Genomic DNA, 18,139 nt, shown 5'->3' with positions numbered 1-18,139 from the left:
GACAACTCTGTGCTCTCGTGCAGGAACTGCGAACTTCAGATCAGTTTTTTGAGTGATCGGTGGGGGTCTCAGAAGCAGCAGTATGCAGCACCTGTCATATATAAAAACTTTTATGTAGTGATATTTACACTTCTAGTAGAAATCTTTAGTTTTAGTTTGCCTTTTAGTGTTGTAGGAGATCCAGTCATATATAATGTGTGTATTGATGCAGCTCTAAAAGAAACCAGTAAAATATCAGAATATTAATAATTAATCCTAGTGATATCTGGACCTTCATGCACCACTATAATATATCTTTACCTTACTCAACAGGAGCACATGCAGACACATCAGCCTGGACCTTCCAGAAGTTCCCAGATGCCAAAATTATTTAGGTGTGATACCTGTGATAAGGCTTTTGCCAAACCAAGTCAGCTTGAAAGACACAGTCGTATCCATACAGGTATGGTATAGTACGGTACAATAATAGAGAAAACAAATGTCATTTATACTGTTATACCTCATCATTATAGATAACCAAAATCAGAAGGAAGCCATATACTGTACGGCCAAAAGTATGTGAGCACACCTCTCAATAATTAAGGTCGGGTAGTTCAGTGAAGGGTAATTATAACCCTTTAGTCATTATCATTCTGTACGTTTTCTTATGAAGGAACTCTTCTGGCCCTCACATTTACTCCTTTTGAGCACCTTTTGGGATGAACTATATTGCAGACAGAGAAGTAACCCTTCTCATCACCACCTGACATAACAAATGCTCTTTTTGCGAAATGCCAAGATACCAGGAAGGCGAATTTCCATAATAGGATCCAGGGACCAAGAATTGTTAAGTGTTTAATGTCAACGCGTTTCGAACTCCTTCTTTAGTATGACCACATGTACCATTTGTAGATACAAGGAGTCTATTGACTATGAAACACGTTGACATTAAACCACATTTAACAATTCTTGGTCCATAGATCCTTGACTGGAAATTCAGCAACGTAGAGTAAATCCGCTTTCCTGGTATCCTGGCACGTCGATTTTCCGTGGATGCGGCAGTAGCTGATATCAGACACCCTATAGTGGTTGTGTCACCAATTCTGCCTTCATGGATACCCTTTTTGTGCTTTCCCCTATAGCATCCTTTTGCTAAATAACATAATTTACCCTTGATTGAAGAATGAAGGGTGGTCTTCCCAGAAGAGATGGGGCTGACTCCATGTAAATTCCCATGGTTTTGGAAATGGATGTCCACTAAGGTGTGTTGGTTCACTTACATTTGGCCATATAATGTACAGTAAATTAAATTTTATTATAATGTAACATAAATTGTTACATTTATGTAAGAGTCAATTGTTAGAGTTATGTATCAAGGGTTTTTTGTATGATGACCCTGGAGATTTTCGGAAATTGCTGCGTAAATCATGATACTTTTACTCACTGTAGTATTGCCTCTGATGTGAAACCACCATATCATCATTTCAGAGAAGGATGAGAAATATATTTTGAGATGACCTTAAATAGCCGTCTCTTAAGCTGTATGTGAGAATAATGTCTGGATGCACTAAAACTAAAGCTCTGAAGATAAATAGCCTGATCGGATAGCTAGATATCTGTGGGGCTGCCTTCTCTTCAAGAAAAACTAGTTTTTATCCTTTAAAACCTTTAATCAGTCGTTCCGCTGAAAGACTAAGAAAAAGGTTAATTATATGTAATTAGAAAGTGTCCTTGTTATCAATAGTGAAAAAAAAACACTGAAAACCAGGTTGAAAGAAATGCATGTTGACCAGTGTAGTGGCTCATTGATTATAACTGCGCTCTTGTAGAGTACGACCCCGGGTTCACATTTTATCCGGGCAACATCTGCATGTAGTTTGTATGTTCTCCAAGTGGTTCCGCATTTTTTTCCTGTGTAATATGTTTTATTTTGTGCCACACTTCTAAATTATGTGAAAATTTAAGACTTGGCCACTACTCGGCAAGTCCTTTTCATGTGTACTAACTGCCATAGATAAGCACTGTACTAAATATTTTGCTTTTTAAAGTCCTTCTAACCTGAGCTGCTGTGTGGGTTGGGTTGGGATCTCTATTAATCAGAGCTCTTCGGTCTCTTCTATCTGTATGTATACAGCAGATTGTATATAAATGTGCCCATACACTACCTATCTATCTATCTATCGATCTATCTATAGTGGCATGTAAAAGTTTGGGCACACCTAGACAATTTACTGTTATTGTGAACAGTTAGGCAAGGTTGGAGATGAAATGATCTCTAAAAGGCCTAAAGTTAAAGATTTCACATTTCCTTTGTATTTTTGGAAAATATATATATATATATATTGCCTTTTTTTTCATTTTAAAAATTACAAAAAGGAAAATGTGTCATTGCAACAGTTTGGGCACCCTTGGAGTTTTGTGTGCTCTGATAACTTTGATCAAGGTTTCAGACTTTAATTAGCCTGTTAGGATTATGGCTTGTTCACTATCATCGTTAGGAAAGGCCAGGTGATGCAAATTTCTCAGCTTTATAAAAACCCAGCCTCCTCTAACCTTGTGCCAATAAACAGCAGCCACAGGTTCTTCTAAGCAGCTGCTTAGTACTCTGAAAATGGTGGAGGCTCACAAAACAGGAAATGGCTATAAGAAGAAGCAAAGCGTTTTCAAGTTGTCCATTCCTCATTTCGAAATGTAATTAAGAAATTGCAGTTAAAAGGAACAGTGGAGGTCAAGATAAGGTCTGGAAGACCAAGCAAAACTTTAGTGAGAGCTACTCGTAGGATTGCTAGAGAGGGAAATCAGAACCAGACAAGTGCGTTCCTTCATTTCCATGAGGTAGTGATCAAAATCCTAAAATTTGAAAGGAAGGAGTGGGCCCCAGTACTAGCGGAAATGAAGGTGTTCGTGTCATACCAGGGCAACATTTCCCAGGTGAGATAACTTAAACTACAAAGAAGGGAAGGTTGCCAAAAGGTGCCAAGTATGTTCAAGAAGGAGGTTAAGAAAGGACACCACTTATCAATGCGACACCTGCCCCGACGAACCTGGCCTGTGTATACAAGAATACTTCAACCTGTACCACTCATCCATGGACTACTAAATAAATTTCTGACTAACACAACTTACATATGCTAACCTGATGTACTTTACACAACTCATGTATGCCAGCCTGATGCACGCTACACAACTTACGTATTCCACCACATTATAAAATTCACATACAGTAGTGTTCAAAATAATAGCAGTCCAATATAACTAGCCAGATTAATCACTGTTTTTGGTATAAATTATATTACCACATGTCAAACAATTTGCCAGTTGGTGTAGTAGATTCTAAGAAAACCAACAGACTCCGCATTCATGATCTGCATGTTTTTCAGTCTGTGTATTAGAATAATTAATTGAAAGAGGCTGTGTTCAAAATAATAGCAGTGTGGAGTTCAATTAGTGAGGTCAATCTTTCTGTGAAGAAACAGGCGTGAATCGGGTGTCCCTTATTTAAGGATGAAGCAAAGGATATGTTGTACATGCATTTCTCTTTGAAAGCTTGAGAAGTATGGGTCATTGGAGACATTGTGCAGAAGAACAGCGTACTTTGATTAAAAAAGTTGATTAGAGAGGGTAAAACTTACAAAGAAGTGCAGACAATAATAGGCTGTTCAGCTAAAATGATCTCTAATGCTTTAATATGGAAAGCGAAACCAGAGAGACTTGGAAGAAAATGGAAGACTACCATTCGAATGGATAGAAGAATAGCCAGAATGGCAAAGTCTGAGCCAATGATCAGCTCCAGGATGATCAAAGACAGTCTCAAGTTACCTGTGAGTACTGTGACAGTTATAAGACACTTGTGTGAAGCTAAGTCCCCGCAAAGTCCCACTGTAAAAAAAAAAAAAGACGTACTGATGAGGATACAATTTGGCAAAGAACACGTCAACTGGCCTAAAGAGAAATGGAGGAACATTTTGTGGACTGATGAAAGTAAAATTGTTCTTTTTGGGTCCAAGGGCCCCAGACAATTCACAGTACACTCTGAAGACAGTGAAGCATGGTGTTGCAAGCATCATGATATGGGCATGTTTCTCTTACTGTGGTGCCGGACCTATTTACCGCATATCGGGGATCATGGACCAGTTTGCATATATTAAAATACTTGAAGAGGTCATGTTGCCTTACGCTGAAGAGGATAAGCCATTGAAATGGGTATTTCTACATGACAATGACCCTAAACACACCAGTAAATTAGCAAAATCTTGGTTCCAGTCCAACAAAATTTAGGTTATGGAGTGGCCAGCCCAATCTCGGACGTTAATCTGATAGAACACTTGTGGGGTGACATTGAAAATGCCTTTTCTAAGGCAAAGCCATCAAATGTCAAAACATTGTGGGATGTAGTACAAGCATCCTGGGCTGGAATAACAGTTAATTGCCAGAAGTTGGTTGATTATGCAACATAGATGTGAAGTATAAATATTAAACAGATTACACTGGCGCTCACCCTAAGAAACCACAACAATACTTAGCTGCTGGGATACAGACAGAGTAGTGCCAACTGTGTCAAGAATCATAAACCATGTAATACAATATTGATCCCGCGCTTAAGGGTAAACCAGAAAAGAAATACTTCACAGTCCTACTGCTGGCAGCAGTAGTATAGTATAATTCAACATACGGATGTGTTAGTGTTCTGGCCATCAGAGGGATTTGTTGGTATTCACTCAGGTACCTACCATAGCAAAAGTGGAGGCTGTGGTATACTGTGTAGCCGGACCTACGTGAAGTATTTCTTTTCTGGTTTACCGTTAAGCGCGGGATCAATATTGTATTACATAGATGTGAAGTAGTTCTAAACAAGACTGTGGATGTATAACTAAATATTAGGTTACTGATTCACAGAAATGCTAAATCCACAAAAAAAGTACCGTATATACTCGAGTATAAACCGACCCAAATATAAGCTTAGTCTCCTAATTTTACCAGAAAAAATGGGAAAATTTATTGACTCAAGTATAAGCCTAGTATGTATGGTCCCATAATCCCTATCCTCGTATGCGCATGGCCTCACTGCTCTCCACGGCGGGACTATGGGCGTGTGGAATATTCATTGATCTTTAATATCGGGCATAGTAACCTCAGATGTTGGCTTGCTGCTTTGGCTAGGTGACCACGTGTTTCCACTACTAAAGAGAAATGAATATTCACTGTTCTCCATTCCCATGTGCATGCAGAGCTGTGAATATACATTTCTCTTTAGCAGCGGGCACAGGTGTTAGTCACAGCAGCCGGCTCCTGCCTCCTGTGACCCGCTGCTCTGCCACTGCCGCTCCCCCTCCGTCTTATAGTCCGAAAAATATGGTTAGTGGGACCCTCACTCGAGTATAAGCCGAGGAGGGCTTTTTCAGCATAAAAAATGTGCTCAACAACTCGGCTTATACATGTGTATATAACTTACATATTGTGAGTTTGTAAAGACAAATGCAGACACTGCAATTTTTTTAGACCAGCCCAATGTACAATTTTTCTTATTTTCCGTAAAGTACCGTATGTACTCGAGTATAAGCTGAGATTTTCAGCCCATTTTTTTAGGCTGAAAGTGCCCCTCTCGGCTTATACTCAAGTCATTGTCCCAGGGGGTCGGTGGGTGAGGGGGAGCGGTGGCTGTGACATACTCACCTGCTCCTGGTGCGGTCCCTACATCTCTGATGGTCTCCGGGCGCTGACAGCTTCTTCCAGCGTTGAGCGGTCACGTGGTACCGCTCATTACAGTAATGTATATGGACGCGACTCCACTCCCATAGGGGTGGAGCCACATATTCATTACTGTAATGAGCGTTACCGGTGATCGCTCAACACTAGAGGAAGCTGTCAGCGCCCGGAGACCATCAGGGAAGCTGCCAGGGTCCGCGCCGGAAGCAGGTGAGGGGAGGGTGAGCAGCATTGCGCGATATTCACCTCTCCTCGTTCCACTGCCGGGCTCCGTCTTCCATGTCCTCTGCTGTGACGCTCAGGTCAGAGGGCGTGATGACATGGTTAATGCGCGCCCTCTGCCTGAACGTCAGTGCAGAGGACGCTGAAGATGGAGCCCAGCGGTGGAACGAGGACGGGTGAATATTGCAAGTGCCGGGGGCCTGAGCGACGAGAGGTGAGTATGTCGTCTTTTTTTTTTTTTTAAATTGCAGCAACAGCATATGGGGCAAATATCTCTATGGAGCATCTTATGGGGCCATAATCAGCATTTGTGCAGCATTATATGGGGCAAATATCTCTATGGAGCATCTTATGGGGCCGTAATCAACATTTGTGCAGCATTATATGGGGCAAATATCTCTATGGAGCATCTTATGGGGCCCTTATTAACCTTTATGCAGTACTGTATGGGGCACATGTGTCTATGGAGCATCTTATGGGGCCATCATTAACCTTTGTGCAGCATTATATGGGGCATATTTTAATATGGAGCATCTTATGGGGCCCATCATAAATTTTATGGAGCATTATATGGGGCATATTTTGTATGGAGCATCTTATGGGGCCCATCATGAACTGTATGGAGCATTATATGGGGCTCCTAATTCAATATATACATTTAAAAACACTTAACCTACTGATATCTCAATTAATTTTACTTTTATTGGTATCTATTTTTATTTTTTAAATTTACCGGTAGCTGCTGCATTTTCCACCCTAGGCTTATACTCGAGTCATTACGTTTTCCCAGTTTTTTGTGGCAGTTAGGGGTCTCATCTTATACTCGGGTCGGCTTATACTCGAGTATATACGGTAGTTAAAAAAAAATTATATACATTTCTCCATGTTTTGAATTTGAAAACCGTGTGCAATGTTCCCAATGCATGGAAATAAAAACGAGTATAAAGATTTTGTGATTAATTCATGTTTTTGAACACACTCCTATTATTTTGAACACTACTGTACCAGGAAAACACTAGATCAATTCCAATGTAGGTTCACTTGTGGGGTTTTTTCACTGTTTAGGCACATCAAAGGCTATCCAAACATGACATGACCCCTGCAGAGACCATAACATAAAAATCTGCATTACAAAAGTCACTCCTTCCCTTCCGAGCCCTTGCCATGTGTCCAAGCACTAGTCCTCCCCACATGTGGGGTATCGGCATAGTCAGGAGAAAATGCCCAGCAAAATTTGGTGTCCATTTTCTCTTGCTATCCTTGTGAAAATGAAAAAAATTGGGGGCTAAATCATTTTTATGTGGAAAATCTGAGTTTTTATTTTCACGGTCTGTACATTATAAAGTTCTGTGAAGCACCTAGTTGTTCAAGGTGCTCACTACACATCTAGATAAATTCCTTGAGGGGTCTAATTTCCAAAATGGGGTCACTTTTGGGGGGTTTCTGCTGTTTAGGCACATCAGAGGCCAGTAGCGTAGCTACCGGGGGGGTAGAGGGTGCAGGCGCCCCGGGCCCGGTGCTCTGAGGGGGCCCACCCGGAGCTATGCTACTGTAACTGTATCGGCGGGCGCAGAATCGATCTCCCTGCTCTGCCACTATGGGGCCCCTGAGCAGGAGGGGGGGTTCGGTGCCAGCAGTGGGCCCCCCCGCCGTCATCGGAAGATCAGCTGTACCGGCATTTAGCCAATACAGCTGATCGCAATATTGTGGTGTCCTGATGAAGAAGTCTTGTACTTTGAAACGCGTTGAATAAATCCACAATCTAATGGTTACATATTTGGACCTGGAATCATTCTGCAGCGTAGTTTAAATCCACGTTTTAACCCTTTTTTTTTTTTTACTTATGAGGTATCGGCGTACTCAGGAGAAATTGGGGACTGGCGTAAAATTTTTGTGAAAAAAAAGTAAAATGTTTATTTTTTCCTTCCACATTGTTTTAATTTGTGTGAAGCACCTGAAGGGTTAATAAACTTCCTGAATATGGTTTTGAGTGGTGCAGCTTTTAGAATGGTCTCACTTTTGGGTATTTTCAGTCATATAGGACCCCCAAAGTCACTTCAAATGTAATGTGGTCCCTAAAAAAAATTCATTTTGTTTGAAAAATGAGAAATTGCTGATCAAATTTTAACCCTTCTAACGTCCGAACCAAAAGAAAATGTTTCAAAAATGATGCATATGTAAAGTAGAGATGTGGGAAATGTTATTTATTAGCTATTTTTTGTGACATATCTATCTGATTTATGGGCATAAGAATTATATTTTAAAAATTGCGAAATTTTTAAAAATGTTGACAAATTTACAATATTTTCACAAATAAATGCAAGTCATATCGAAATTTTTTTTACCATAAAGTCATATTTGGGTGAATTTGGTGTGGAAGAACTTGACAGGCTGTTTGAACTGAGCTAGAAGAGAATAGATGTCCTAATACTTTTGTCCAAGGACTGTATCATGAATAACAGTAAATGCATTTCATAGCTAGAAGGGAAAAGAAGGCTTTTAGTTGAAAATGTTTTCTGATTTACAGGGCTTTTCATGTGTGGGTAGAAGCATGTCAGCACAAACCTGTTCTCTGCTCATCCCCTATGGCAACATAATTCACTAATAAAATCTTCAGTTCTGGGAGTGCAGTCATTAAATGTCCGTGCCCGCTTAAATTAGAGCTGTACATGGAACCCTCATTTCACCCACTTGTACTGCATGTGCTGATTTTAGCTCTAGTTAATTGTAAGCTCCAGGTACAAGTAGTTTTTGTAGAATCTAGTGTTTTTGGATGTGCAGAGCATCAGTACCGTGACACGTGATGCAGGAGTTACCAGGCTCTTCATTTTCAGAGCAATTATAGAAGAAATTTGCTTTCTTTCTACATTAAAGAATGTTCCGAGATTATTTTGTTATGTGGTTGCATTCTGCTGTTTCTGAAGAACCTCTAAAAAGCCCTGAGTATCATTTCATTGTCTGGATAAATGTGCAAGCTTCATGTCCTAACAATTCCCCCGAGCTTTCATCTTCATAATAAATGTCATTAAGTAGAAAAAAAAAAAACAATGTTTGCAGTGTTCTCGGAAAAATAGTTTATCCATGGTGCATTTTGTAAGATGCAACGTATTCACCCATAATTGCTTCAATTTTCCTGGTTTTTATGCCTGTTTTACTTTGTGCATACATACATCTAAACAAAAAGGCAGAATGCAATGGAGAAAAGTACATTATAACAATGGGGGAGTGGTTGTATCAGCCATTTATCATACAGCTCTGTAAGGCTTCTTTATTCACACTTCAGTGTCTTGTTCATGTCATCCGTTTTCACTTTGTTAAAAAAAGGAAAACCGACATATTCAACATTTTCAATGTTGTTGTTTTTTTTTATTTGGGACAGAAGCGTTGGGTGGGCGAATGTGAAACAGTCAATACATACAGTTGTGTGGGAAAGTGTTTGCCCCTTCCTGATTTCCTATTGTTTTGCATGTTTGTCACACTTAAATGTTTCAGATCACCAAACAAATTTAAATATTAGACAACGGTAACACAATTAAACACAAAATGCAGTTTTTAAATGAAGGTCCTTATTATTAAGGGAAAAAGAAATCCAAACCTACAGGGCCATGTGTGAAAAAATAATTGCCCCCCTTAAAACATAAATTAACTGTGGTTTATTACATCTTTGGGAAGCTGAGTTAATATTCCCTAGCCACACCCCAGCCCTAATTACTGCCACACCTGTTCTCAACCAAGAAACCACTTAAATAGGACATGCCTGACAAAGTGAAGTAGACCAAAAGATTCTCAAAAGCTAGACATCATACCACGATACAAAGAAATTCTGGAACAAATGAGAAACAAAGTAATTGAGATCTATCTGTCTGGAAAAAGTTATAAAGCCATTTCTAAACTTTGGGACTCCAGCAAACCACAGTGAGAGCCATTATCCATAAATTGTGAAGACATGGAACACTGGTGAACCTTCCCAGGAGTGGCCGGCCAACCAAAATTACCCCAAAACAGCAGCAATGACTCATCCAAGAGGTCACAAAAGGACCCACAACAACATCCAAATAACTGCAGGCCTTACTTTCTTCAGTAAAGGTCAGTGTTCACGACTCCACCATAAGAAAGAGACTGGGCAAAAATGGCCTGCATGACAGAGTTCCAAGACGAAAACCACTGCTGAGCTATAAGAATATAAAGGCTCCTCTTAGTTTTGCCCCAAAACATCTTGATAATCCCCAAGACTTTTGGGAGAATACTCTGTGGGCAGACGAGACAAAAGATGAACTTTTTGGAAGGTGTATGTCCCTTACATCTAACATAGAAGTAACACAGCATTTCAGAGAAGGAACATCATGCCAAAAGTAAAATATGGTGGTGGTAGTGTGATGGTCTGTGGCTGTTTTGGTGCTACAGGACCTGGATGACTTGCTGTGGTAACAGGAATCATGAATTCTGCTGTCTACCAAAAAAATTCTGAAGGAGAATGTCCGGCCTACTGTTCCTGACCTCAAGTTGAAGCTCACTTGGGTAATGCAGCAGGACAATGATCCAACACACACCAGAAAGTCCACATCTGAATGGCTTAAACAAGCAAAATGTGGCCTAGTCAAAGTCTTTACCTTAATCCAATTGAGATGTTGTGGCATGACCTTAAAAAGGCGGTTCATACTTGGAAACCCTCCAATGTGGCTGAATTACAGCAATTCTGCAAAGATGAGTGGGCCAACATTCTCCAGAGCATTGTAAAAGACTCATTGCCAGTTATCACAAACAATTGATTACAGTTGTTGCTGTTACGGGAGGCCCACCCAGTTATTAGGTTTATGTGGCAATCACTTTTTCACACAGGGCCCTGTAGGTTTTGGATTTCTTTTTCCCTTAATAATAAAGTCCTTTATTTAAAAAACGGCATTTTGTAATTACTTGTGTTATTTTTGATTAACATTATCAAAAGTGCTCTAATTCTTTTACATTTTCAGTAAAGTTGCAGATTGTATTTTTTGGAAATATATATACCTAAGAGTAACCACTGTTTTAATTTTTATTTCATAAATCCATAGTACACATGAAAATAAGCAACTTTGTAATATATTTTATGGGAGAAATCTGCTTCTTTCACTCATTCATGGGTAAAAGCTGTAAAATCTGTGTTCAGTAAAGATGGGTCTTCCCATTAATGAGGAAAGAGATGACAGTTGGTGCTTTCAGAATTCATTGGATGAAGAGGAGTTGTAGGCAGACAGACATTTGCTGCAAGTTCTTCCGAAACAACAATTATCCATAAAATTTTAAAAGCACCAATCGTCTCAGTAAGCGGAAAGTCTGTATTCATTAATGACAGATTTTACCTGTGAATTGAGAATTTTGATAATAAATTATCATCCCAGCATAGAGAAAAAAGCACTTTTCTCTCTTAAAATATATTACAAAGTTTCTTAATTTCATTTGTACTATTAATTTATGGGGGGAAAAACAAGATGGCTACTATTTAATCTTGCCTATTATTCCCATTTACGCTTGGATGAGCTGTGAATATTAAGTTGCACAGTTGCAAGAAATGAGATAGAGTATGAGATTCTCCAATTTCTATGTCCTTAATCGTAAGCTTTCAGCCCCTACTGTCGACAGGGCACTACAGCACTGACTGTAAGAACTGGCAGAATTCCTATGTGATCTCATTAGGAGGGTTTATTTGGTAATATTGCTAACCTGTTGAATGACCTAGCATTTGCACTTGCCCTTAATTATTTTGCATGGTTCCTATGATTGCTTGACTTGTCCTTTAAAATTTAGGTTTCCCTTTATTAAAACCTATTTTAAAGTTTTTTTCCTCCGTTTTCAAACTTAAAGGGCAGACCCATCTACGGTAAATAATAGACAAGAAAAAAGTCAGCACTTGAAGTTCAGCAATTCCCAATACATCCGTGGTGGAACTCTTTCCTTGTATGTACTTTTTTTTTTAGGGATTCTCATTCAAACCCAAGCTGGCATAAGTTTAGCCCAAGACCTACTGAGCATGTACTAGTTGGGGCTATGTGAAAACTCTATTTGTGGTTGAAACTATTTTATTATCTTAATTTATATTCCATATTTCCCAATGTATGTTACTGTTAGTCTTCTCTAACTTTCACGTATTTGAGAACCTGGAAAGGGAAAATCTAGGGAAAAAGCGAAGGGGGAGCCTATATAAGTGTACTAAATATGTATTGTATTGGAGTGAGTTAAAAATGATTTTGTTCACCTGAAACGGTTGGGCAAATTAGACACAACACTAGATGTTACTTATGAATACAAAGAATCCCTTTGCCGGCATGTTGCCCTTTTAGTAGGCTTTATAGGTGGTTTCCCTCTCCCAAAAACTCCAAGTGAACGTAGTGTTAGATGAAGATCCAGAAGGCACTTCCGTTTGTAGGGAGGAATCCCAGTTTGGTTGTCAAGGCTATCAGCCAAAAAGTGTTGGTATCCAGCAGAGTGATAGAAAATAGTTTTTTTTATTGCTGTAATTAAAAATATGCACTTGTTGTATTTGCATACACATTAAATGGAAAATTAAAATAAAAAACGATTTTAAAAGTGTACACACCGTTTCAGCCATACAAGCTTTCATCAGGTGTCTCTTTCACGTAGCGAGCAGTACGGTTATCCCGGAGAGCAGCCTTTCTATCTGCCCTGGGAGAGTAATGTTTTTTCTCCATTCTTTGCTCCTGAATGGTCATTGACTCTGGTTAATTTTAAACGTCACCATTAAAGTGAATCTGTCACCCCAAAATTCGCCTATAAGGTAAGGGTACCGTTACACTAAAAGACTTACCAACGATCACGACCAGCGATACGACCTGGCCGTGATCGTTGGTAAGTCGTTGTGTGGTCGCTGGGGAGCTGTCACACAGACAGCTCTCTCCAGCAACCAACGATCAGGGGAACGACTTCGGCATCGTTGAAACTGTCTTCAACGATGCCGAAGTCCCCCTGCAGCACCCGGGTAACCAGGGTAAACATTGGGTTACTAAGTGCAGGGCCGCGCTTAGTAACCCGATATTTACCCTGGTTACCATTGTAAAAGTTAAAAAAAAAACACTACATACTCACCTTCTGATGTCTGTCACGTCCCCCGGTGTCCACAGGGTTACGCGCTGCTGCCGAGAGCTTCCTGCACTGAATGTGTCAGCGCCGGCAATAAAGCAGAGCACAGCGGTGACGTCACCGCTGTGCTCTGCTTTATAGCCGGCGCTGACAGTCAGTGCAGGAAGTTCTCGGCAGCAGCGCGTAACCCTGTGGACGCCGGGGGACGTGACAGACATCAGAAGGTGAGTATGTAGTGGGTTTTTTTAACTTTTACCATGGTAACCAGGGTAAATATCGGGTTACTAAGCGCGGCCCTGCGCTTAGTAACCCGATATTTACCCTGGTTACAAGTGAACACATCGCTGGATCGGCGTCACACACAACGATCCAGCGATGACAGCGGGTGATCTGACGACGAAAGAAAGTTTCAAACGATCTGCTACGACATACGATTCTCAGCGGGGTCCCTGATCGCAGTAGCGTGTCAGACACAGCGAGATCGTAAGTATATCGCTGGAACGTCACGGATCGTGCCGTCGTAGCGACCAAAGTGCCACTGTGAGACGGTACCCTAAGGCCACCGGCATCAGGGGCTTATCTACAGCATTCTGTAATGCTGTAGATAAGCCCCCGATGTAACCTGCAACATAAGAAAAACAAGTTAGATTATACTCACCTTGGGGCGGTCCGGTGCGGTCAGGTCCGATGGGTGTCGCGGTCCAGATCCAGCGCCTCCCATCTTCATAATATGACGTCCTCTTCTTTTCTTCCTGCTGCGGCTGCTGCGCAGGCGTATTTTGTCTGCCCTGTTGAGGGCAAAGCAAAGTACTGCAGTGCGCAGGCGCCGGGTCTCTCTGACCTTTCCCTTACATAAAGGGAAAGGAAGGAAAACTATAAAGACTTCTTTCTTTTGTATTTGCCTTATTTTTATGTTTGGCTCAAAAATCTGATTAAAAACTGCAGGTGTTATTCCAGCCTTAAGGCTCATTCAGACTTCCATGCAAATCGGTCTAAGATCAGACCGATCATGCACGAACTGACCGCAGGTCTCCCACCCTGAGCGTGACAGCTTCATGTATTTCTATGAGGTTGTCCCGCTCGGGTCAGGAAAGCTGCAGCCAGTCCGTGCATTGTGGTCTGATCTCGGATCGATTTGCATGGGTGTCTGAATGATCCCTTACTTGTAGACTTGTATTTATATGCTAAAGCCCCTTTTTAGTTGAGTTGATGATTAGGGGTCAGGTTCTTGAGAATCCCAACCGATCACTCAAACCAAGGTTTTTTTTTATTGTTTGTAGATTGATTTTAGATTTTTTTTTCACTTATTTGTGATTACGTAAAGAACCCCACAGATAGAATCTATATTTTTGCTCTCATCCACCATAACTTTTGTCAGGGCTTTGCTGGCTTAATCTAAAAATTTACATCCAGTAGGTTTCGTCATGCTTCCTGTCTGATGAGGATTTTTTTTCTTTACTTTTGGTTAATATGGCAAATAAAATGAATACAATAGTCATTTTTCGAGCAATTCATATTTTTTTTTTTTTTAGCTCTGATTTTTTTTTTACAGCACTTTTGGTTCTGTCATGCTAAATAATTGCATATTAAACAACATCAGACAGAATTCACTGGAATATGGTAGAAAGTAACTGTTTTTTACTTACCAGTACCAATCCTATCATTGTGTGTGCTTGCAGGAGAGCGTCCTTTTCAGTGCACGTTATGCGAGAGAGCTTTCAACCAGAAGAGTGCACTGCAGGTGCATATGAAGAAGCATACTGGAGAAAAGCCTTACAAATGTGATTACTGCTCGATGACGTTCTCCCAGAAATGCAATATGAAGCTTCATATGAAACGGACTCATGCTTACCCTGGTATGTGCTTTGGGGACAGTGAAAGCTGTCTTATTGTCAAAACGTGTCATTTGTCTGTGGTTTAAAGAAGATATGTCACCCCTGTGGTCAAATACTTGTATTCCTCATAAAATATCAATTCTGGAGCATCTTTTCTTAATTAAAACAATGCAGTGTGCTCATTACCCTGTTATTTCTCTTCGGAATGTATTAATAAATTGACAACTGAATGTTTCTATTCCTTCTCAATGACTAAAAATGGACATGGCAGGAGAACTGACAGGTCTTTGTGATACATGTCTGGGGGCAAATGGGAAGGAAAAAACGGCACCAATAATCAATTTCTGGTAGAGCAATGATGCTTCATGGAAAAGGTTTTCTCACCGAACCCATGGGATCCCGAGTGCTCACCAAGAATAAAGTCTGTACAAATATGTCCAAAAAAAGAAAAAGGTAGCACTTACCAACCTTTTAAAAAAGAATTTATTGTATAGCTTTTAAAACATGTATGCAGGAGAATGATGTGGACGATGGGAGTTTTGCATCTCCTGCGTTTCAACGGGTCCTGGAGTCAAGTGTCCACATCATTCTCCTGCATCCATGTTTTAAAAGCTGTACAATAAAAGATTTTTAAAGAGACAGTGAGTGCCACCTTTTGGACATATTTATGATATATGTATTGACAATGCACCATTCAATACTATGTGAGAGTCTAGAATTTGGGCTGCAAGCGAAGTCCCAGAACTCTACTGGACCCAGCTCACACTTCCAGCCATGAATTAAGTCAAGTAACTAATTACAGAAAACTACAATTCTAATGACCTCAAATGAATCATGGGTAAAAATAAAAATTCTAAAGAATGTATTTAATGAATCTTGTACAAAAAAGCCATGTCACCAGTTAGAGGGAATCTGTCAGTAGGATCAACCCTCCTGTCTATGCAGCATGCAGGCACCACTCCAGTATTTTTTATTTTACCACTAGGGGGGTGGCACTAATCTAAGTTTCATGCCCCTAGTATCATACTTTCCAGCCACCAGCTTCATCTGATATGGCTGCCGCTTCGGTTGGTATCTTCAGGTTCTGACCTGCAGGTTCATTCCAGTGTTTGCTGGGCAATCCGAAAGTCATTACTCTAAGTAAATCAACGAGAGCCACGAAGCTCTCATAAACTTGCCTTCAGAGCTTGTGACCGTTTCATTATACTTCCGGTCAGTCATAAGTTATGGTCATAAAATGGCGGCTCGGGACCGGACTGGCATTGGTAAGAACTCAAGACAGTGGCTGGTGAGTGTAATACCAGGGTAAGGGAACTTGGAATAATGGCATGACTGCAGCACTGAAATAAAAAAAAAACCCCGCTGAGTGGTGCTTTAAATGAAACGATACCTTGATATCTGCGATCCTATGTATTGTCCCAGGGAAATCCATATTTTCTTGATAACTAAATGAGCTGTTAAGATCTCTGGTTAGGACACAGATCAGCATGAGAATCAAATCTGCCTCTAGAGCTTATTTTAAATAAAAAGGGACATTACCAAGAAATGACTGACACTTTTCTCTTATAACCACACACAGCTCTGCAGTGAGATCAGAACTTACATGGTAAAGCATAAGTGAAGTTTGTCTCATTACAAAAACTTCTACAGTTGCATTTTTTCTCTCACAGTGCTTCAGCTTTCATCTCAAAGGCAGCCAATGTGGAGGGAATGGCAGTACAGCTGAGCTGACAGCATTGTGAGAAAACAACTGCAAATGTGTTTGTTGTGTGTTGTAATGCAGCAAGGTTCAACTCTGTTGTGCTGGTTATAATCGGGCACAAACTCTGCAGCAGAGCCGACGGCACTATGGATTGGCAAGTGCTGCTGCAAATGTTTGTAATGAGACAGAGTTCACTTCTGCTGTACTGTGTTTGCTCTCATAATCACACACAGCTTTGTGGTAAGCTTGGAACTAAGTGTGTCATTACATGTCTCGCACTGGTAAAGCTCCTTTTTATTTAAATTAATCTCTGCAGGCAGATTCTTCAGGATATCTATGTCCGACCCATAGATCTTAACAGCTCATTTACATATAAGAAAAATGTGGATTTCTCTGGAATAAGACATCGATTTGCAGATACCAAGGTATTGTTTTATTCAGCATGCTAGGATCTGCATACCCATATAGACAGCTTACGAGGGTTGATCCTATTAACAGATTCCCTTTAAGATGGCTTATCTGAATGTCTGTATTATGGCTGATTATTTCCCTTATCATATAATATTACAGACCTTATAGAGGAAGTTTCTATGCACCAAGAAGAAGATGAAGGTGGGGAAGACTTAACACAAACACTTGATTTGGAAGAAGTTGTCCAGGAATCGTCAGGAGACTGGCAGTGTGGCATAAGCAATGTTTTCCGATGATCTACCATTAACTAGTCTACTATTATATAGTAGATATATAGCTTGTAAATATACCAGGGATTTGCTAAGCAGACCAGTGTCATTCCATTCCAACAGTTTTTTGTAACTCCGGTGCTATATATTTGAGTTGATGACCTGAAGTTTCATTGTATTTCTAGAATTTTTCTGCACTTCTCAGGTATGTCTGAAAACATTGCAGGAGATTTATTAACATTAGTTAAATGGAGGAGTGGACAACTTCCCTATTTGTTGCCGTTTTACAGATTTCTCTGACAGTTAAGTTTAATTAGCACTTAATACAACTATACAGGATTGTTATTTTATATTCTGTAGTAAAGATTATTGCGCTCAACTTGCCGACTCAATATATATGTATTTGAATTGTACATATGTATAATGTGTATTATGTGTATATATGCCTAAATCTGTTTGTATATCTATATGTAACTGTGTGTGTCAAATATATATATTTATATAACATGCACACAGTTTGTATAGATGTAAATCTTCTACTGGAAAAAAAAAGTACTACAGGCTTTTCTTTTGTACTAAATGGTAAAAACTAAATTACCGTACCTACCTGTTTGGAAAGTGGCTGGTCCATTTTCATCTTTCAGTTTGAAAATTGTTACTTCATAGATAATATTTTTAAATGTCTGTGACATCTACTTCTAGAATATTAATAAACCTTATGTGTTCATTTATCTTTTCCATGTGTGTGTTTTTTGCCATATAATGTTTCTGATGTTATTAGCTATAGCTCGAAAAAATGACAACACATTTATTAGAAACTAGATGGTGGCCCAATCCTAACACATCGGGTATTCTAGAATATGTATGTATGTATGTCGCGCTTAGCACAGGCACATAATATATAGCACGGCCACGTAGTATATAGCACAGCCCAAGTAATA

The 18,139-nt window shown here is 39.9% G+C and overlaps 1 protein-coding gene across 3 annotated transcripts in view; it reads left to right on the top strand.

Moving 5' to 3' along the window:
- Positions 1–17,923, top strand: part of ZNF236 (zinc finger protein 236) — a 183,963-nt gene extending 166,040 nt beyond the window's left edge. For all 3 annotated transcript variants that reach the window (XM_077270071.1, XM_077270072.1, XM_077270070.1), the window contains 3 exons: positions 313–442; positions 14,661–14,837; positions 17,089–17,923. In XM_077270071.1, the coding sequence (XP_077126186.1) occupies positions 313–442; positions 14,661–14,837; positions 17,089–17,225 (444 nt within the window). In that variant the 3' untranslated portion in view covers positions 17,226–17,923. The remainder of the gene's footprint in view (positions 1–312; positions 443–14,660; positions 14,838–17,088) is intronic.
- The last annotated feature ends 216 nt before the right edge of the window (positions 17,924–18,139 follow it).

This window comes from Ranitomeya variabilis, chromosome 6 (genome assembly GCF_051348905.1).
Source record: "Ranitomeya variabilis isolate aRanVar5 chromosome 6, aRanVar5.hap1, whole genome shotgun sequence".
In the NCBI taxonomy this organism is placed as follows: Eukaryota; Metazoa; Chordata; class Amphibia; order Anura; family Dendrobatidae; genus Ranitomeya; species Ranitomeya variabilis.
The sequence above is the reverse complement of the archived record's forward strand: the minus strand, read 5'-3'. Positions and strand labels throughout refer to the sequence as shown.